The 20,283-nt window shown below is 43.0% G+C and overlaps 3 protein-coding genes across 6 annotated transcripts; 1 reads left to right on the forward strand and 2 right to left on the reverse strand.

Annotated features, from left to right (window-relative positions):
• Positions 1 to 1,885: 1,885 nt before the first annotated feature.
• On the reverse strand, positions 1,886 to 9,990 carry KLHL23 (kelch like family member 23). The gene is made up of 3 exons (XM_054636260.2): positions 4,830 to 9,990; positions 3,068 to 3,220; positions 1,886 to 2,545 (listed from the first exon to the last, which is right to left on the reverse strand). Exons 1-3 carry the CDS (start codon positions 6,040 to 6,042, stop codon positions 2,235 to 2,237), a joined length of 1,677 nt encoding a protein of 558 aa, XP_054492235.1. The 5' UTR covers positions 6,043 to 9,990; the 3' UTR covers positions 1,886 to 2,234.
• A 115-nt stretch (positions 9,991 to 10,105) lies between these two features.
• PHOSPHO2 (phosphatase, orphan 2) lies at positions 10,106 to 20,264 on the reverse strand. 4 transcript variants are annotated; one of them, XM_077181433.1, is made up of 5 exons: positions 20,127 to 20,264; positions 14,988 to 15,119; positions 13,870 to 14,023; positions 12,360 to 12,540; positions 10,106 to 11,419 (listed from the first exon to the last, which is right to left on the reverse strand). In XM_077181433.1, the coding sequence occupies exon 5, from the start codon at positions 11,415 to 11,417 to the stop codon at positions 10,692 to 10,694; it is 726 nt and encodes a 241-aa protein (XP_077037548.1). In that variant the 5' UTR covers positions 11,418 to 11,419; positions 12,360 to 12,540; positions 13,870 to 14,023; positions 14,988 to 15,119; positions 20,127 to 20,264; the 3' UTR covers positions 10,106 to 10,691. The 4 variants fall into 4 exon arrangements, 3 of the variants coding, with proteins under 3 accessions (XP_077037548.1, XP_077037549.1, XP_054492240.2); XM_077181434.1 differs by lacking the exon at positions 13,870 to 14,023 and having other exon boundaries at positions 12,360 to 12,480; XR_013183072.1 differs by lacking the exon at positions 13,870 to 14,023 and having other exon boundaries at positions 11,357 to 11,374; positions 12,360 to 12,480.
• CFAP210 (cilia and flagella associated protein 210) lies at positions 12,088 to 18,780 on the forward strand. The gene is made up of 9 exons (XM_054636261.2): positions 12,088 to 12,184; positions 13,278 to 13,489; positions 13,732 to 13,905; positions 14,000 to 14,196; positions 15,092 to 15,248; positions 16,256 to 16,395; positions 17,204 to 17,396; positions 17,719 to 17,883; positions 18,378 to 18,780. Exons 1-9 carry the CDS (start codon positions 12,142 to 12,144, stop codon positions 18,585 to 18,587), a joined length of 1,491 nt encoding a protein of 496 aa, XP_054492236.2. The 5' UTR covers positions 12,088 to 12,141; the 3' UTR covers positions 18,588 to 18,780.
• Positions 20,265 to 20,283: the final 19 nt, after the last annotated feature.

Raw genomic sequence — 20,283 nt, forward strand, 5'->3', positions numbered from 1 at the left:
CCAGACCAACAAAACCTTTCCTGACAGCGGAGAACTAAAGTCTTTTTCTCCAATTTGCACTTAACACACAGGCCAAAAAGCAGCATTTGCTTGCCTGCAGGTTGTCCAGGGGCACAAGGCAGAGTCCAGCTTCCTGTGCCGGTGCCCCAGCCCTGGAATCCCCAGCACTGTCTTTCACTAACATCACGCACCTGGTTTGCAAGCAGTTGGCAAGTGGATGCTGAGGGGTTTGGTTTTGTTAGTCCTCACTTTGTTCTTAGATGCTTTCACTGACTCACGACTGTTGGTGACAAGATACAGACCAGAATGAACCTCAAGGCCACAAGCAGCTCTTCTATGCTTGTATTTTTCAACAAACATGAAGCCTCATGGGTTCATAATCTGCACTGAAAAATTACATAAACACATTGAGTTCAGTGTGGTTTCATTCAATACAAAGATCACTTTCATATTCTTGTGATGTTGTCCTTTCAATCCCCACCTGCCCTTGAGCAATTGTCAACTGTGGAGATTTCCAGGAGAAACAAACTCAATTTATCTCTTGCTCACCTGCTTGGCCCACGCATTTCAAACAGCCTCGGAGTTCAATTCTCTACCCCTCTTTAGAGTCTTTAAACATGGGATCCCTAAATAGATCTCAGTGAGATGGGTAACAGCAAAACACTGAACACACACAACCTTATGACATAGTGAGGCAACATATGAAAATATCAAAAAAATAACTGTACATATACACCACAGAACTTCACATCAAAGCCAGAGATGAGTGCCACCTGCTACCAGCAGTCAAATGCAAGTCAGAAATAGCATAAAAATGCAAAAGAATTTAAAAAAGCTGAAAATGCTTACGATCACGCAAAGAAATATTATAAACTCAGAGCTTACTGCTTGGAAAAGCCCTTTATTTGTATATGAGAAATCCAATAAAACCTACATTTCTTTTTAGATAGCAGTGCTGGTGTGGGAAGTTCCCACCACACCCTACAGCAGCCCTGTGTTGTCCCTGCCTCTCACACCAATCTCTAACAGCTCTTTCTGCAGTCATTTTATAAACTGGACTGGGGGATCAGTGCTACAAGAGCCTTCTCTGTTCCCCAAAGCATTTCTTCATTTGGATCACCACTGTCAGGCCACAGAGTGTGATCTGTTTGTCAGTAAATCACTTTACAAAAATCTACTTTCTACACAGAATTTGAAGATCCCATATTAAGCTTTGAGAGAAATAATAAATAAATCGATCCTATATATCATGTTTTTTCTTCATGCATAACATACTTTGACAAGTTTCTTTAGTTGTTACCTTTGTTCAAGTCACAGTTTAGAAAAGATCAAATGGCATTATACAAAATAGAGAAGTTTGAATCTCAGGTGGATGTTAATTTTCCAGTCTCTCTCATTTCCTCCTTCCATTCCACACAGGCACACATCTTGAATTGATATAAAAAAAGAGTTAACACATTAAGGCTTTTCTCTGAACAGCCCTCCCCCCAAAAAACACCCAGACTACAAATACCTGTGCATCAGCCAAAGATCCCATTGCAAAGCCTTGCAGAGGCTTTTTTCATTTCTCATTGGCAGTGTTGAAGAGAGTGTGAGACTGGCAAAGAGAAATGCTCTTTTACTTCTCCTTCAGGAAAACTAGTGCATGCTTTTGGCCCATGCTCTGGGGCTATTACCAACATTTCTTTGCTCATTCCTAGCCTAAGCTCTTTGCTTTGGCACTTGAAGGTAGAGTTAGAGGCGTCCTGTAAATGCCCATTTCTGAATCTGATAACCTGGTTATCCCAGTGATATTGCTCTGCATACACCATACACTTAGCTTGTGTCAATGATCCATTTCTACAGCTACCTTCAGAATACAAAGACTTCATCTTAAGGCCAGTAGTCCTTAGAACTGTATTTTGTTTGGCTTTACTCATCTTAGCACCAAGTCATAGTTTCATCCAGTGATTAACAAAAGCAAATCCATTTTTCACAGTAGTTCCTATGTTGCTGTACAAAGTATTAGACCAATTTGAGAACTTCCATGACAAAGAATGATTGGACTGAAAAATATATGGAAATCTTGTTACCACATATATGTTTCTGAGCTGTTTAAAATGAGAACAAATAATATCTAGTTATAAACAATGTGCATTAAGTGATTGTATTAGACAACCCCTCATGAGGTAATCAGTACTGTTATGAATACTGCATCTGCTGTTTTCTGTAACAGCAAGATGTAAATGAAATGCTTACACATTATACACACAGACACAGCCATGTGACCGCATAGCACTGGGAAGATTACCCACTGCTTCCCATTTGTTCAGTTCAGGGTCATACTTCTCAATGCTCTGCAGGTATGTTCCTTTGGAATAGGAATATCCTCCTGTTACATAGATGCATCCGTTCATGACCACCGTGCCACACTCCATCCTTCTCTCCATCATGTGAGCCATCTGCTTCCACTCATTTTGCTCTGGGTCATAGCAGTCAGTGATCGTGGTCTGTCCACCCACAAAATAGATCTTGTTTTGTAACGTAATTGAACACAATCCATATTCTTTGGAAAGAAAGGAATACAGTACAACTCAGCATGATAACATTAACTTCAACTGCAAGTACATGACAAACATTGGGCACCACTGAGGGCAGCTGAATGTCCTCATTGAGCTCAGGAGACACCTCAAGATTTTCTGCTACACTACAGCACCAGTACTCAGTGAAAATTGCTTTAAAATCCTAGTTACCAGATGTAGAACATAGAGAAAACCCTTTTAAAATTAATAGAAATAGTTTTTGCCAAATGTCAATGCATAGTTAGGTTTTACAGAAAGTTATATGATTTAATAGAATGTGGACATTCATTAATTCAGTGTTTATATAGTGATTTCTGTAGAACAGATACGTGAAGAAGGTCTTCCTTTCCACTTTCACAGTTTGGAAACAGCCCTTGCTGCCCTACAGGCATTTCTTTTTTTAATTAGGAATATGCCAATATGCCAATATGCCCCTAACTGGGCTTAAGGACTCCCAAGTACAAGTAATCAAATCAAGCTCTATGTTTGTTAGAGACATTATTTACCTGGATGTGGACTTGTGGTGACTATACTCCACTCATTGCTACCTGAATGGTATCTCTGGATTTTATCGTAGGTGCAGCTTCCCCTGTACCCATAGTGACCTCCAGCGACATAGATGACTTCATGCAGGACACAGGCAGTGGCATTTCCAACTCCTGTTCACAGTGTGAAAGTCAAACATGCATTCAGACTGCATGCAATAACCATGGTCTCTTCCATCCATAACCCCATTTCAAATGATTTGTTAATATTTATTAACACTATATGCTTGCAAGTATTTAACTGAATGTGAATAAAACAGATTTATGAAGATATCAGCAAAAGTCAAGAATGACTAAATAAAATTGCAGTAACCAATATATATTGCACATAATATGGCCACCCAATAGTTCACAGGATTTTTAGACAGTAAGTAAAGTCACATGGTCTCACTGATTTTGGAATAGGCAATTAGTTTCTCTGTTTCACTAAGTTAGAGTTGTTAAAAAAATCACTTAGATGGCAAGAGCAAAGATAATGGGAGTAGAGATTCTTCAGTGTCTTGGGGCATCTTTTCTGATACTTTTGGTCATTCTCATGGTATTACTAATTAAGCTATTGTATATACAAGGACACAAACAGAATGAAGCCATTCTAACACTGTCTCTAGGACAACAAAATGAAATAAAGCAAAGGGGGGTCTGAGCATCTTAGTTTCACACTTATAAAAACTGGCAAAACAACTGCATAGAATGTGTAACTCATAGGATTAGCATAGCATTTCTACTTTCGAAGGAAATAAAAAGAAAATAGTAGCAATGTCTGAGGAAAACATACAAACAATGGAGAAAGTTGTAAAGGCCTGCTTTTTTTCTTTTACATATACATCCAAAAATTCTCTTGTACATAGAAAAATATTATGTTGCATTAACTTAAATTTTTATATCTAATTATAAATATTTGCATTCATTTATAAAAATGTATGATAAAATGTTAAACTGTAGTATTGTTGTTACTGTTACAAAATAATCACAGAATAGTCTGAGTTGGAAGGGACCCAGAAAGATCATCAAATCCAACTCTTAAGTGAATGGCACATACAGGGATCAAACCAGTGACCCTGGCATTATTTAGCACCAGGCTCACACCAACAGAGCTTATCTCAGAGTTAATACCCTTTGGTTAGGCTGTGATTCATACATTTTTAGTAGATCACTACTTTGGCTGCTAGAAACAGGTATTAGTGCTTTTCATTATCCTCGTACTAAAGATTAAACAAAGAATCCTGAACAGATGATACACAGAAATAGGCGGGAACTCCATGCAAGAAGTTTTAAATTATGACACCTTTGTAAATGACTGCATGGAAAATCATATGTAAAAATAATACAGTCCCTTTATTGAAGCTTGCTCTTTGATTGTGTACTGAATGGGTTTCTGAGGTAAACCCTGAAATCACACCGCAATGTTGGACTCTTATCCTGGGTATTTTCTGATTTCTTTCTAATTTGAACAGAAATTTTACTCATGAAAAAGGCAAAATTAAACTGAGACTACCACTTACGTTTCTACCCGCTGTTCTATGGCACAGCCCAGTATAGCATTTGGATGGTTGTGGTTATTTGGCTAGTGAAGACCTGAACCAAAGCCCACCAACATTAACAGAAAATTCCCATGGATTTCTCTAGATTTTGGATCAAATCCTAAATGTTTCCATGGCACTTAAAAATGGCAAATACTAAAGAATTGTCATTGGAGGCAGACCCTATACAAAAGTTTACCTACCTTTGATCATGTTTGCAATGGGAAGCCATTTCTGTATTAAAGGATCATAAAACTCAGCTTCTTGGACTGGAGCTCCCTTTCGGTACCCTCCCAAAGCATAAACGCAGCCACTCAAGGACACGGCGCAGTGGTAATACCTGGCATCGAGCATGGGGCAGCCTTCTGTCCACTCATCTCTCTCGCTGTTATATATCCACACGGTGTCAAGAGCTTCAATGCTCTCTGTTCTGTAACCTCCTGTTACATATATGTCTGGTCCCAAACTGGTGACCCCATAGCTCTCTCTGGTGTGATCTGGCATCTCTGTTCCCTGGACCCATGCATCAGTTAAAGGATCCCAAACATGCACTTCTGATAAGGGATGCCAATAATATCCTCCAATTACATACATGGCTGCTGTGGATCTTCTGGAAAGACCTTTGGGATTGAGGTTCAGGGCATTATATATGAGTGACCTTATCTTACTGTCATTGAGTCGGCATTTTTTTTGCAGGCTTAAAGCTGACCTTAAGTACACATTATCTAAGTCTAATTTGATGCAGCTCAGCACTTCACAGATGTCTTCAATTCTTCCTTCCACGTTGTGTGTCACCCACTTAATGACAGCCTCAATGGCTGCCTCTTCTTTCTGAACATTGAGATTCTCCCTGGAGAGAATATAAGAGAGCTTCTCCTTGCCAATGTCCAGAAACTCTTCCTGCTTCCACACTTCTTCAAACTGCCATAACAATATCCTTCTGGACTCTTTCTCCAGCTCTGAGCAATCGTGATATTCGGCAAAGGAGTGCATCCCAATGCAGTTGTCAGTATCTAAGTGCCTTACCAGAAACTGCTCACAGGCTTTCTTTACTGACACGAACTGGAGCAGGTCTGCAGCCTGGAGTAGGCTTTGGACATTTCTCTTTGTTATCTGGATCTGTGATGTGTATGCATAATTCACGAGAGCTTCCAGTACTGCATGGCTGAGCCCGGGAAGGTTGATCTGATTTTTGGATTTTTCTTTCATATCGGCTGTGAACATGGCTTTAAAATAACTGCTGCAGGCTGCCAGGGCAGCTCTGTGGCAGTGGAAGATGACCCCCGAGGCGCACTGCAGGGTGATGTCGGTGAACAGCCCGTCCAGGTAAAACGCCCGGAACGCCTCCAAGAAGCCGGCGGGGTGCGCGGAGTCCTTGTAGAGGTACGCGTACTCCTCCTGCCCGGCCGCGGCCATCGCCGCGCCCGCAGCTCCCGCCGCTTTGTCCGCGCAGCCCGGCCGCCCTCCGGCTGCGGACCCGCCCGGCACACGGGAGCTCCCAGCCCGCGGCGGTCCCTGACCGTCTTTGGAAGAGCCGCTGCCGGAGGGAGCAGCGGGGCCGCAGAAACAGCTCCTATTTTGGTGTCCCGGCCGCCCCCCCCGCCAGGCACCCCTCAGCCAGGCCGGCGGGCCCCGGCGCCCAGCCCGGCCCCCGCTCGCCCGCTCGCCTCCGAAAGGTCCGGCCCGAGCCGCTGCCGCCTCCGTCCCGGCGCTCCCCACCCTGGGGCAGGGGTTAAAGGCTGTCAGCGGTGGTGACAGAAGGCCCGGCCGTGTTAGGGACAGGAGCAGATGCCTGGGGAGCGTCACCAGCTCGGTGTCACTCAGCCACACAACAAAGCGAGGGGCCTCGGCGGCCGCTGTTAGCGACCTAAAGCCGCCTCTCGCAGGGCGCCCCGCGCTCCCAGGGCGCCTGGAGGAGCGATACTGGGAAGAGCAGCAAGCTCCAAGGGCTCCCCCATTACCGGAGAGCAGGTGCCGAAAGGGAGCAGCCACAGCTCTCCCCAAACTCCTGAATCTGGCAGGGTGCAAAGGACAGTGATAAATTATGCCCACAAACAGATTCCAACTATAAGTAAATTTTTCAGGAAGAAGGCTATATGGGCTTTTAAAACTCCTGAAAATGTGATTCACAATTTAAGAAGTCTTTTTTTTTTTTTTTTTCTGCTAGCTACACATTTTCTTTATTTGAAACACAGCATCCTCCGGGTTCAAGCAGCTGTGGGCTCTCCATCTCCAGCAGGGTTCAGATTCTTCGCATCCAGCAGCCAGGCTCTCCCTGCCCTACCAGAGCAGGGAGATTGAAAGAACTGCCAGTAATTTCTTCAACCAAAAGGAGGCGAATATTATTATTAGCTATGTGCCAGCAATACCCAAAAGGAGAAATTTTGATAGTTCCCACTCAACACAGATGAAAAAGCATAATATTTTTCTTTTAATTACTGGTGGTATTTCTGCCACAAAGCAGAAGTATGAACTAAGGAAATCCAAACAGGAAAGTGTAAATGGTTGTACTCCTCTGCCATCCTTCCTCCCATGCTAGCCCTGCACCAGGATTCAAAGGGTCAGTAACATGAGACAAAATGATCCAAACAAACAAAAAAACCCACCATACCAAAATTTCCCCACACCTACATACATCTATGCCTTCCTTTTTTTCAACCCCTCTGGATGCATTGTTAGCCCAGAGAATTGGAGTTTGTAGTGTAACCCAGTAATTACAACAGCTCTGCTGTCTGACATGGGCCTGTCCCTCCAGCTACATTATTCCATTTCTTTAGCCAGAAAATTCTCTTGTGCAGCCCAAAGTATTTATACATCCCCATGTCAACAGCTTTGTTTTGGTTGCATTTTCCATTTCATCAGCTTCCTATGGACAAGCAGGAACTTCTTTGAAGTCTCGGCTATTGCACTAGCACACGATTCTAAGGCTAAGTACTCACACAGTCATGGTGCATGACAGCACACCTTTCCCATACAGATATGACTTTTGTTATGCATTTTTTTTCATAACATTTTTCCCTAAGTCATCTCCTTCCCAGAGAGCAAGTCAGGAAGTCAGCAACACTTAGTACTGAACATCCCTTCAAGGAGCTTTTCCCTTTTTTTTGGCTGGGCTCTCAGCTTCAACCAGCTTCACTCTCTGGAGATACTCATCTCCCCTCCATTGTAACCAAACGTGGAAAATTTTGGTAATTGTGGTGCTTCAGAAAAATCCTCACTTCTATTAAGTGGGGAAAAAAACCCAAACAAGACCTAATTAATAGCTTAATGGTCTGCCTACTGGAACTCAAAAATTTCTTCTGTCTCCAACATGCACTTTGGCTGGCAAATATCGTCAGCTCTATCCTCTACTTAAAGTGATTAGAACATAATTGCTAATATTTCAAGTACTCTGCATAATTTACTCTCAACTCCTGCTTCAGCACTTTAATCAAAGCCACAGAAAAATCCTTTTTTGAGGATGAAGAACAATTTCTCACCCAATATCTCACTCTCACAGCAAATTACAAGGTAGGTCCCTTAAGGCTAAAACAACAATAGTTAGTGTAAATGGAAGAAAAAGCTGAGTAATCATTGCTATACTACTTTTTGTTTGTTTTTAAGCAAGCTGTAACCAAGATCTGTGGACAAACTGAAAGCAAGCTAGTCCATAACCAAGTTCTGAAAAACACAGACGAGACCAGCACAGAATCTGGAACATTCAGCAGCACATCTAGAATTAAGGAAGCATACAACTATCCTGGTTTTGGCTGGGATAGAGTTAATTTCCTTCTTAGTCGCTGGTTAGTGCTGTTTTGGATTTACCATGGGAATCATGTTGATAACACACTGTTGTTTTGGTTGTTGCTAAGTGGTGTTTACCCAGAGTCAAGGACTTTTCAGTGTCCCATGCCCTGTCAGTGAGGAGCTCCACAAGGAGCTGGGGGGAGCATGGCCAGGACAGCTGACCTGGCCAGGCCAAAGGGATGTTCCACAGCACGGAGGGCACACCCAGCACAGAAACTGAGGGAGTCGGCTGGGAGGGGCCCATCACTGCTCGGGGGTGGGCTGGGCATCCATCACAGGGTGGGGAGCAGTGCATGATACATCTCTTCATTCCTTTCTTTCTCCTTTTCATTACAATTATAGTAATTTAGTACTACTATATTTTATTTTGTTTCAATTATTAATTTGTTCTCATCTCAACTCATGAGGTTTAATTTTTTTCCCTAATTCTCCTCCTCACTCAGTGAGGGATTGGAGTGCACTTAGTTGCCAGCTGGGGTCAAACAATGGCAACAACTTAAAAGCCCAAGTAATATATGAAATTGCCCTTTGCAACAGGGCAGTTTCATATATTATCATTCTTTTGTATGACCTGTAAACCAGACAACTTAAACCTGCCACAGCCTGAGACCCACCAGTCCTTAGATGTCTTTGTGCCCTTGAGTAAAACAATAGGCCAAGATCCCAAATATGAACATCTCAGACACCAAATATCCATCATTAAAGCCAGGCTCCTGAGAACTGAAGTATATTACTTTGGACATCTTAGGCAACAGAGTGTTCAAAGCAACCTTCTACAATACAATAAAATAGGTGAGGGAAGGAAAGAAGTGCACAAGGGAAATTAATGTAAACCAGCAGCCTGAAAACAGGAAAGACCACTCAAAAATCTTCAATTAAGGAAAAAGAAGGTAGTGATATCATGAAATGTTGAAAAGAAAATGAGAATAACATTGCACAGAAAAAAAAAGAAGACAGATACAGCAACTGCAGGCTGCTGAGCTACTCCTCAGACATCTGCAACTGAGGTACTGTGAAAGTTGGCCTAATCTCTCAGTTATTAAAGCACTTAAGCTAAATATGACCTCAGTTTAATAGCAGACTACATCAGCATTTTGAACCTTTTCTGAGATATGAGAATAAAATCATTTGGCAGGAAAACACATGATTTAACTTTAATGAGACTTAGTTTTAGTACCTTTATGTGCACCAACACTTGGGGCTTATCTCACTGTCAGTGGTAAAGAGAAAGACTGTATAGTCACAAACAGTTCTTTAGAACTACTTAGACAGACCAATCTGTTTAAAAGTTAAAATGGACATTGATGCTTCCTTCCAGACTGTTAAGAGATTGTGCTGTAGATATAAATGAGAATGAATAGGTGAAATCAGTGTATACACGCATATGTATGTTCCATTCTGTGAGCCTGTGCACTGCAGCAGCAACCAAGGAGGAAAAAAAGGCACCTGGCTGACTCAGAGCTGCCAGCATGGAAGATCAAAGCAGAGCCAGCTCTGTACAGAGTGGCAGTAGCACACTGTCAGGGCAGTAGTCAGAATGGGAGAAAGACTTTTCTTTGAACAAAAAAGCAACATCATTACAGCTTTGCAGAGGAGAAAGGGTCTGACCGGCCAAAGGCTGACACCTACACTTGTGTCTACTCTCGCCATGCCTGATGAAACACAGACCAGCAGAATACATGACACAAATTAGTTGTGTTGCATTTGTCAGCGACAGCAACTTTTATTGTCTTTACAATACAAGATAATACAAAGTATTAAAAAGTAATTTTGTTTGGTAAAATAATTGATTGAAAATATAAGTGCATCTTTGGATTAAACAAGATTACAAGCAAATAATTTGCCATGAGATCAGAGAAGCATAAAAGCCAACAGGTCTAGAACCTAGGTGCTCCTGGCACCTAATGTTTTCTAATAAAGAATTTCATTCTTTTGAACAGGAATCCTACTCCTTCCCCTAAGTGTGTGGGATTGCAAGTATATATCAGCTATATACTTGTAAAGGGTTGGAGGGGAGGGAATAGCCAAAAACTAATGACAAATCCTGTCCCAACACCCCTTCTCCACTTATGTTGGAATCTGTACTGTGTTAGAAGGCCTTTTTTACTGCACTTTCCCATTATCACCAGGATTGAACATAAACAGTTTTATGTTGTGGTTAAAAACCCCATAATTTCAGAAAATAGTCCAATTTTACAATTTTGAGCTTTTATACACATGCAGTTTTTCTCTCCCAATATGCTAAAATGTAACTGCATCAGTTTCCTTTATCATTTGAATCATTCCTTTATAAGTAATTTCAGGTAAGACATAATGTCGATTGCAGATGACCAAACCAGAACAGAACACTGTACAGGACTGAGACTTTGGGCCAGTTGAGAAATCCTTTTCTCCAAGGTATACCCCTGCCTGGGCATAGCAATATCATTCTTCTTCAAAAACATTACTGGACATAAGTCATTCCCACCATCACCTATATATATAATTTGTGTATAACTCACTCCTCTCTCCAACTGTTTATCTAGAAATTCTTTTAAAACTTTCCTTTTGCAAAGGTTTTTAGGGCATTTTGCACAATGGTGAGCATGGAAGTGCTGTACAGTAAGATAGCCAGTACTGCTGAATGCTGCAGGGTTTGTAAACACTTCATCAAACACTTTATGGAAGTCAGCAGCTTTCAAAATCCAGTCAATAAATACTGTATTAGAATCTGAAACAATTATACAATCAAACAACTCCTTGTTCTCGCCAATAAATCCCAGAAGATCTATCATTCCCGCAGTGAAAGGAATTGTTGTCATAGTTCTTTTCATCTCATCTTCTTTGACACCATTGTCTCCCAAGTAGACAAAGACTCTGCCCATATATTCTGTCCAATGTCCTGGTTGGTAAGAGTTTCTTAATCCATTAGGAAGTTTTCTTTCAGGAGCACATTTCACAATCCAGGTGTCACTATTTTCATCTATGATTGTATGGTCAAAATCAAAAACCAACAGAAATTTCATAGCTGTGAGAAAATAGTTTCCAAAACAAACAAATAAGAAAATTATTTATATAAACAGAAGTACTATATTTCTACCCCGACGTTGTGTTCAGAAGAGAAAAATTCTGGAAGAAAATATTGGAACAAAATAAACTATTTATGGCCACTACCATGACGGGAAGTTGTGCTGTAGCTAAAAATGCAATTTGTAAATGCCAAAGTTCAGTGTCCAACTTCTGTTTAAAATAGTAACTGTGACAGTATCTAACTCATGCTTACTAATACTTGCTAACACAGCACCAATCTTCCTGTATTCACATACCATCAGTTTGAGCAGACACTAATTTCTCCATCAGCATTCGCCAATGCGACCGAACAGGGATTCTCCTGGCAAAACACCTCAATAGGTGTTTCAAAAGGAAACGATCACCGTCTGTTCAAACAGACGGAACGGGTTCGAACCTTCAACGAGGCCGCGCTAAATCAAGGCAGCCAACGAAACGAAATGCAGCCGTTAGTGGAGCGGAACCTGCCGGCCCCTCCCGGGCGGATCAGCCCTGCCCCGGGCCCCGCAGCCAGCAGAACAGCCTGGCCGGCGGGGCCGCAGCCGCTGGAACAGCGCCCGGTGCCGCCGCCCGGCCCGTGAGGGGAAGGGGCAGCGCCGGCCGGCGGGGCCCCGCCCCCCGCGCGCCGTCACGTGACCGCGCGCCGCCGGTCGCCCGGCAACGGCGCCGCGGCCCGGGAAGATGGCGGCGGCTACGGCGGGGCGGCGGCGGCGGCGCGGCGCCCGTGAGTGCGGCTGCCCCGCGGGCAGCGGGACCCGGCGGGAGGGCAGTGGCGAGCCCGCGGCCGCACGGCTCCGGGAGGCTGGAGGGGTGCCCAGCGAGACTCTCCCCAAAGCTCCCCCGGCTGCAGACGGCAAGAGGGGCTGTTTCTCCCTAGGAACGGAGTGGAGAGAACTGACCTGAACGCAGCGCAGGTCCAGTAACCTCCAGGGGCAGCGGCTGGGGAAGAACGAGGGGCTGGCAGAGTCCTGCCTGCAGGGCGCATCAGTGCGCCTTTACTTCTGCTGAGGCTGTCTTCACCTAGGACAGAGGGAGAGGATCAGGTCCCATCCCTGTCGGGAGACTGATCGGCAACGGCATCTGGAAAACAGAGTTTGACACCGGTGTCACTCTAAGAGAAAGCCTCCTTACCTTTCAGACATGGCCTGTTAGTCTGCTCAAATCACACAATTTCTACACAACACCAGCCTGTACAGATTGCCACTCCCTTCAAAACGGGTGGTGACACTTGAAAGAGCTTTTCACAAAACCTAGACATCAACTAGAAAAGCTGCATTTACGCCTTCACACGTGTATGTGGGCCTAATGCAACAAAGAAATCTTAGTCTTGCCAACAAATCAAAAACTGATCTACAACAGAACTATTTCAGTAAATATGATGAGCATGCAGGACATGGAAGTAAGGCACAGTCTGTGCTCAAACTGCTGCCTCATCCAGCCAGCAGAATGAATTTAACAATATTCCTCTTCATATTGGGAATGGTCTCTGCTCCCTGCTGTTCTAAGAATCATGCCCAAGTATTGCCAGGGAAGCGTGTTACTACAAGCCAAGCCCACACAGACACACAAACAGGCAAGGGCAGTACTTGGCAGTACAAAGTCCAGGCAGTCAGTGCCTGTCGAAGTACATGCACTGCTCGTAGGCAGACTACAGATACAGATACCCAGTCTTAGCTCTGGGGTTTGGGGATGGGGGACTAAGTAACACTAAGGATACCTTAGTATTACTACCATGCCAGCATTCAAATTCTGATACACATTTGATTATTGGATTTTCTGGTTAAGTAACTTTCATATTTTATCTTCCCTCTGCACAGCACATCATTGGAAAGAAAAGAATATTCTAGATGAGTATTTCCTTCGAAAAGAAAGAGATCTTCGTCAGGTCATTGTATTGCCAAAAGCACAATGGGAAAGGATTCAAGGCAGCATTAGAGAAGCACCACACATTGATGAGAAAAAAGAACAGGAAGAAGTGGACTTGGACTCCAAAGCTGCTGGAAAAGAAGACCCGCGCAATGCCACTCTGGTAAGAACAAGATACATTTGTACACAAGTTGCTTTTGTATATACAAAACCACACATAGTAACATTTCTAGCTATACTCCCTTTGTTTAACATTTGCTTTTGAATATGTATTTCAGCTAAATGCCATTTTAATATGTTTAACATCTAACTTAAACATTTGTATTTTTTTACCTAAAGCTAAAATGCAAAGTAAAAAACCAATCCAAAATTTAAGTGTGATTTTTAATTTTGTCTGCACTGTAGAACCTGATAAAACAGAAACTTCAAGCCAAAAAATTACGTGAAGAAAAGGAAGAGGAAGAAAGAAAGTTACTTGATTTGGAAGAAGCAAAGTTCCAAGCGGCAAAACGGAAGGAGGTTATTGATCGTGCAAAAACCTACCTATGTTATCAGGAAGACAGAATGAGACAGTTCCATGTCTGTTGACAACTCATATATTTTACATTGAAATTGTACTGAATGTCTCTAAAGGCTTCTGAACATAAAAATGACTTTAAATGTTCTCTTGCAGAGTGCACTTCTACTTACTAAGGTCCTAAAAGAAAGAGATGCCCAAGTTGAATTTCTAAAGTCAAGATTAGTTGATAGCAAAAAGAAGGACTATGAAGAAGAGCAACGTCGATTTAAAGAATACATTCTCAGTGAGCAAGAAAAAGCACATCAGCATTATATGAATAAACAGGCACTATGCAAAGATCAGTTACAACAGTAAGTAATAATTAAAAGCAACCCTACTTCATTATTTACTTAAACTCTTCTCAAAATACATTCTATGAGGTTTTTACAAAAAACTTGCTAATAGTTTCACAAATGCCATTCTTTTAAAAGAAGATCACAGAAGATCTTGCCCAAAAGGGAAAAGCTACATGCATTTTTAGTTGCCAACAGTCTGTATGCAAAACTGCCTCTTAGAAGCATCAGCAGGTTTTAGTGAAATCACTGTTCAAATGTTGTTAATGAAATTTAAGTGTACTTTACTCAGTTTTTGTTCCAGACAAGGAAAAGTTTAAATTAGATTTTCCATTTACCCATAATGAGCTTCCAGATTGCACAAGAGAAGGCATTACTGTCATTTCTATTCCTTCTCTCAGGTTTTCTGTAAATCTTATGGAGTGGTATTTATAGGACTGGCCATAGAGATCTGATAAAAGGAATCGAATTTCCCAAGGCAGAGAAAGGGTTCAAAGTCTGGTCTTACATATTCCAGGCACAACACATAGATCCTTGCAGAACTTAGTACAGAACATTACCAGTTTAAGCTGCTGCCCGCATGCCCAGAAGAAACACAGGTATGGTGGGTCATACTGGGGAAATCTTGCTCTCCAAGGATGCTGCAGATATAGGCCAGAGCATTACCAATGCAGTGGTGCTAAGGAGTCATCCAGCTAAAGCTTCTCACCACGACACTGCAAACTGTGAGCATACCATGCAGCTCCTTTCTGACCAGGGTTACCATTACAAACAATCATGCTGTTATTCACCTCTGATATTCTACCTACCTTCAACTCAGAGTATCACATTTTTCACTGCAAGATACCTGTGGTTGTGCAGTTCATTACTTCATGCAGTTCCTAGACAATTTATTCACCTTTGTCTGATTCAGAATAAAGGAGCGTGAGCATCTGGCAGATCTGGCCAAAGAGGAAAAAAAAAGAGAAGAGGAAGAAATACAGAGATCAATCCAACTGTACCAACTGGAAACTCAGAGGAAAAAAGAAAAGGAACACGAGGAAAAACTTGCACGCCGGAAGCTGTATCATGTAAGTAGCAGGAAAACAGACAGTTCAAGAGTGCATTTCACCTTGGCTGTGATGGTTGGACTCAGCCCACAAATAAAGGGATCTACTGGCAACAGGGTCTTTGCTGACAGCTTTAGGAGCCTGGGATCAAATGGCTACCCTGCCAGTTGCAGGCCATATCTTTCCTCTGTGCTTTTGAGAAAGACCTCTTGGAGGCCCCTCCCTTCTGTTGTCTGAAGGTGCTTTAACTGGTCTATGGTTAAAGATTTTGCTGTAGACATCAAGGAATAGCTCCTTGACTTGAGAACTGGATTTAAGTTTCACATCCCTGCTGTTTTTAAGCCCATTTTTCTTTGTTAGAAAGAGGAAATAGACAGACACTGAATGTATCTTTTTAATTTGACTCGATATTTATGATTGCAGAGGTTTAGTGATTCAGTCAAGACTTGCTACCATCTCATTTCTTCTTCAAAGGCATGCTTCTAAGGTACAAACAAGAACTGCCTCAGAGCAGTTCTGGCCAGCATGCAAAGGACAGTTGTTTTTTTACATTAAAGTATAGAAAACTCCTCTTCCGTTGTGCTTTGGATTAAGCTCTTAGACAGGGGTAGTTTTGGATGAGGTGGGGCCAGGAGCAGAATGATCTGTGTGGGTGGTGGTTGGACCATCCCCCTGGCCCATGTGTGTCAGTGGGAGCATGGACAATGCTCTCTGCATTGCACAGCAATTTGTTTGTGTGATGCACCAGAGAAGCAGCTGTTTGATGCTCAATCTGTTTGATGCTTAATTCCATTCCCCACTCTCACATTGACTGCCTCCTCTTGATGCATGTTTGAATAGGGAGGCAGAAGTAAGTGGAAGTATTCTTTTCTTGTCTTCTCTCTCCTTTCCTGAGGATCCCTTTTCTCTCTTCTGTTTTTGAAAGAAACTTGAGGAGGGGGAACAGGGAGTGATTCCTATAAGCTGCTACCCAAGGTGCAGATATTCCAAACATCATCTGTTACATCAGGACCATTTTGCCCATACAGGTGTATGTAAATGACCAGAAAATAATCAAAGCAATAGAGGAACAAAACCAAATGGAAGAAGATGAGCGGATCAGAGCTCATTTCAAAGCAAAGGAAATTATTGCCCGGATGAGAAAAAAGAAAGAAGCTGAAATGCGTAGGTAGGTGCAATGCTAGAGTATAAATCATAAATGATCTAAAAATTATACTGTAGTTGTTTTCAGATCATTTAGACTAATGATGTAACACAATCAACAGTTATTCTAACACATTATTCTAAATTCTACTCATAGGGAGAACAGGGAATTCAGGAGAAAAAGGAAATTTTTTCACAGGTTCCTTAGGAGCAATCTCACCTTTCAAAGTACAGAGGCTTATGAAAGTGCAAAGCTTTGCACCAGTGTATTGTGAAGAGTGATTTTCATATGGCCTGCCAAATCTCCACCTCCTCAACAATTAAGACAATTAAGATCCTTGATGAAAATATTTTTGAGTATAAGCTATATTTCTCTGAGTCAACTCAAGAAAAATTATTTGACTTCTCAACAAGGCCCAAATATTAATTAACAGCATCATTTTCTTAAGGGGAGATATTTTATCAGTTTAACATTAAGGGTACCACGTGATGATACCATTGAGTCAATCTAAGAGTTTTCTTCCCTTCCTGCTTCTGGCCAACAATCCCCTCCTGATGGCAAGATGCTTGCTGGAATCCTTACTGAGTGATCCAGCTCATTACTGAACAGAAACCAGTGATACAAGAACACTGGGAACATGTATTTGCTAAAGCAGATAATATAAAAATAAACCAAACAGGAGGAACAGAAGGAGATCACGAGCTGGGTGGGTGGGGCAGCCTGTGTGTTCAAGAGGAGAGAGCTCTAGAGCCAGAATTGCTGAGTTTGGTAGCTTCAGGTAGACCCAGATGTGTTGCCCTGGTATGTTATGGAAGCTCATGTTCTTCTGCAGACAGGTACAGGAACAACGGGACAAAATCATTAGTCAATTAGCTGAACAAATGAGTGAGGCATTAAGGAAGGAAGATGGTCGACTGGCTAGAGATGCTGCAAGAATAGAAGCTGAAGAAGAAAAAAAATGCAAAGAGAAAGAAGCAAAACAAAAGGCTGCCCTTGAATCTATTGCTGAACACAGAGCCACTGTGGTAAGAAACTTGGGCTGATCTTACTTCTGCTTATCCCAGCTGAGGAGCCTGGCCCAGACCACAGCAGGTGACTCTGGTGCCAAGCATCAGCAGGCTTCAGCAAGTCTGCTGCCACCTTTCCTGGAGTCCCCTCTCCCTTTCCCCCTTCTGTGTTGGGCACACCTCTGCCAGGGCTGCTGAAAACCCTGGGCTTGGACACTGGCCAGCCACAGTGACCGTGCTGATCGGAGCGCTGATTCAGGGCTGCTTCTGCACGGAGATACAGCTTCCAGCTTAGCAGGCCAGCTCCTTGGTTAACTTCTGTGTGTTTTGTGAACTACAGATGAAGTTGAAAGAGGAAAAGGAGAGACAGGAGAAAGAAGAGGCTGAAAAAGAACGTGATAGGTTAATGGAAAAAGCCCGCATCCACCTTGAAATGGAAAACAAAAAAAAACATGGACGAGATGAGGCAAACAGAGAAGTACAGAAAATTCAGCTCCAGCAAATGGTAAATAGAAAGCTTCAGAAAAAGCTTGCACCTAAACCAATACACTAGTTCCTGCTGAGAGAGAGAGAAGAAGTTTGCTGTTTTGTTTGGATTTTATTGTTTGTTGGGTTGTTTTTAATCACATGTGCTCGGCATATGCTGGTGTTGGAGACCAGCCTCCTCAGAGCATTGGTGCAAATCAAGGGTGGTTTGCAAGGACAGATCACATCCTGTCCTGTGCCATTAGGACATTTTTTCAACCATGCACTGCTGTCCTCTTGTATCTTCTGGGCAGGTCACCAAAGAGCAGCAGCTAATGCTGATGTTCACTCAGCTATTCAATGTACCCTTTCTGGGGAGATAAGGCAGGGGAGAGAAGTGGGGAGGGATGATAAGTGCCAAGTTTCAGCTAAGGATGCCACAGACCTTCTGTAAGCTTTTACCCTCTCTCATCTCTACAGGATGGTGATGTTGAGAACAAAGTACTAAGCTTTGTTATTCCCTTTTCTCATCAGGCTGAAAAGCAGGCAAGAAAAGAGCAGGAAAAGCAAGCAGACTTGGACTACAATGCTCAGAGAGAGGCTATTGCACTTTATAAAGAGCAAGAGTTTCAGAAATATGCAAAGGAATTAATTGAAACAGAATCCAAGACGACACATCATCTTTATCCTCTTCTCAAAGCATGTGAAAATGGAAGGGGACTTGGACATAGGCCGTTTTTCTGAGAGAAGAAGAAATAAATACTAGTTTCCAAATATATAATTCTATGTTGGGACCCAGTTACCTTGTTGTAACTGTAGTGCTGCTCAAGAAACAAAAAAATGAAGCAACGTTTTTGTTTAAAAAAGTTTTTTAAACTGTCCACCAAGGAAAGGCAGAAGCCATTTTCAAGTTAAATAAATATGTTTTTCAACCATACAGGCAGAGTTAACTGTAAATTATTTATATCAAATATATACCATGAATCTAGACTTCCATTTGAAAAAATAAAAGATTGCCATATAACTGGTTATATTCAAACATCCCCAGCCTATTTCATGAATGTTAGTTATTAAACTTGAGACAGGAATTCATATTATATAATTGTCACTGTAAGCCATTCCAGCCAAAAGCTCACTACTTCTGTTATGTTTTTAATATTCATTGATCTAAAAATTCACTGTCTCAGGTTACAACTACAGGGGACCAAAAAAAGAGAACATATGTGAAAGTTAGAACAGTTAGGGTGTGCAGTTTTGGTAGTATTTTGCACCTATGTCTGAAAAACAAATGTCATGCTATAAATCAGTTTTATTACATGAAAATGTTAATGTAAATTGATTCCAGCCCTTAAAAAGTCACCAAAGAGACAAACAGGTCCCAATACAGCTGTAAATAGGGCCTACAAAATCAGTACATCAACAAGAGACAACATAGTTGGGCTGTTCCTTCAAAAAGACTAACAGCAATTCAGGCTGTAAATAGATGTGATCTATTTAATAGGTAAATAGACGTGATCTAAAATTGTCTCTCAGATTCCTCAGCAATTTTACTCACCAACACCCAAGCCACAGATACATTTCTGTCCTTAAGGGTTTCTTCCATTTCCTTGCCTTGGAAATTAGGGATTCCTGAAATCCTCCACCAGCCCCCTGGCCTTTAAACAGGGTATCCCACTAGCCTGGCGTTCACTGGAAGCAAAGTCCAAGAAACCTGAAGCTTTGCTTTGTTGCACCCCACAGCTGCCAGTCTCTGCTGGCCAGACCAGAAAATAATACATCCAAAAAAAATCCAGAAAGGACACTTGCCAATATTTTAGTTTTGAACGTGGGTCTTTGCTGTGTCCTCAAGCTCCTTGGCCTAGCTGCCGAAAGCAGCCAGGCCTTGGAAAAAGCACAGGGCTTCGAGGAAGATGCGAGCCTACCCTGCAGGCAAGGTACTTCCAGGGAGCTGAGGGCCAAGCCGAACTGGCTTTACCTCCCTACACTGTGCAAACCTGGGTGTAAGGGCGGTGCTGTCCTTCCCGGGGGCAGCACTCACCTCCTCGAGAAGTCTCCCAGGCAAGGCAAGGGGTGAATCCCTGGAAGGAGAAGGAGGCCCGACCTCCTCATCCAGCTCCCAGAGCCGCCAAGGGCTCCGGGCCCCGGCAACAGGCAGGCCTGGCCGGGCGAAGGTTCTTGTGAGGCGCGGCGGCGCACGGAGCCCAGCCGAGCGCCACGGCCCCGGCCCCGGCGAACCGGCGGGAGCAGAAGGACAGAGGCGGAGGAGCCATTTCAGCCTCTTACCTACGGTACGGACGCTCCGCAGGGAAACGAGATGTTCGGAACCGGCTTTGGAGAAGGGTCCGGCCTCCGGGGCTGGGGGACGGCTTCCTCCCCGCCCCTCCCCTCCCCTCCCTCCGTGTGTGACGGACCGGCCGCTGCCCGCCCGCAGCTCCCCGGG

This window comes from Agelaius phoeniceus, chromosome 7 (assembly GCF_051311805.1).
Source record: "Agelaius phoeniceus isolate bAgePho1 chromosome 7, bAgePho1.hap1, whole genome shotgun sequence".
Lineage (NCBI taxonomy): Eukaryota > Metazoa > Chordata > Aves > Passeriformes > Icteridae > Agelaius > Agelaius phoeniceus.

What these genes read in the sequence shown, in the direction of transcription:
- KLHL23 (XM_054636260.2), bottom strand. Translation starts at nt 6,042, where the DNA reads ATGGCCGCGGCCGGGCAGGAGGAGTACGCGTACCTCTACAAGGACTCC. An exon ending in CATTGCAAACATGATCAAAG is followed by an intron (nt 3,221 to 4,829) that starts GTAGGTAAACTT and finishes CACTGTGAACAG; the next exon opens with GAGTTGGAAATGCCACTGCC. An exon ending in CACCACAAGTCCACATCCAG is followed by an intron (nt 2,546 to 3,067) that starts GTAAATAATGTC and finishes TTCTTTCCAAAG; the next exon opens with AATATGGATTGTGTTCAATT.
- PHOSPHO2 (XM_054636265.2), bottom strand. Translation starts at nt 11,754, where the DNA reads ATGCTGATGGAGAAATTAGTGTCTGCTCAAACTGATG. An exon ending in AGTGTCTGCTCAAACTGATG is followed by an intron (nt 11,420 to 11,717) that starts GTATGTGAATAC and finishes ATTTTCTCACAG; the next exon opens with CTATGAAATTTCTGTTGGTT.
- CFAP210 (XM_054636261.2), top strand. Translation starts at nt 12,142, where the DNA reads ATGGCGGCGGCTACGGCGGGGCGGCGGCGGCGGCGCGGCGCCC. An exon ending in ACCCGCGCAATGCCACTCTG is followed by an intron (nt 13,490 to 13,731) that starts GTAAGAACAAGA and finishes TCTGCACTGTAG; the next exon opens with AACCTGATAAAACAGAAACT. An exon ending in AAAGAAGCTGAAATGCGTAG is followed by an intron (nt 16,396 to 17,203) that starts GTAGGTGCAATG and finishes GTTCTTCTGCAG; the next exon opens with ACAGGTACAGGAACAACGGG.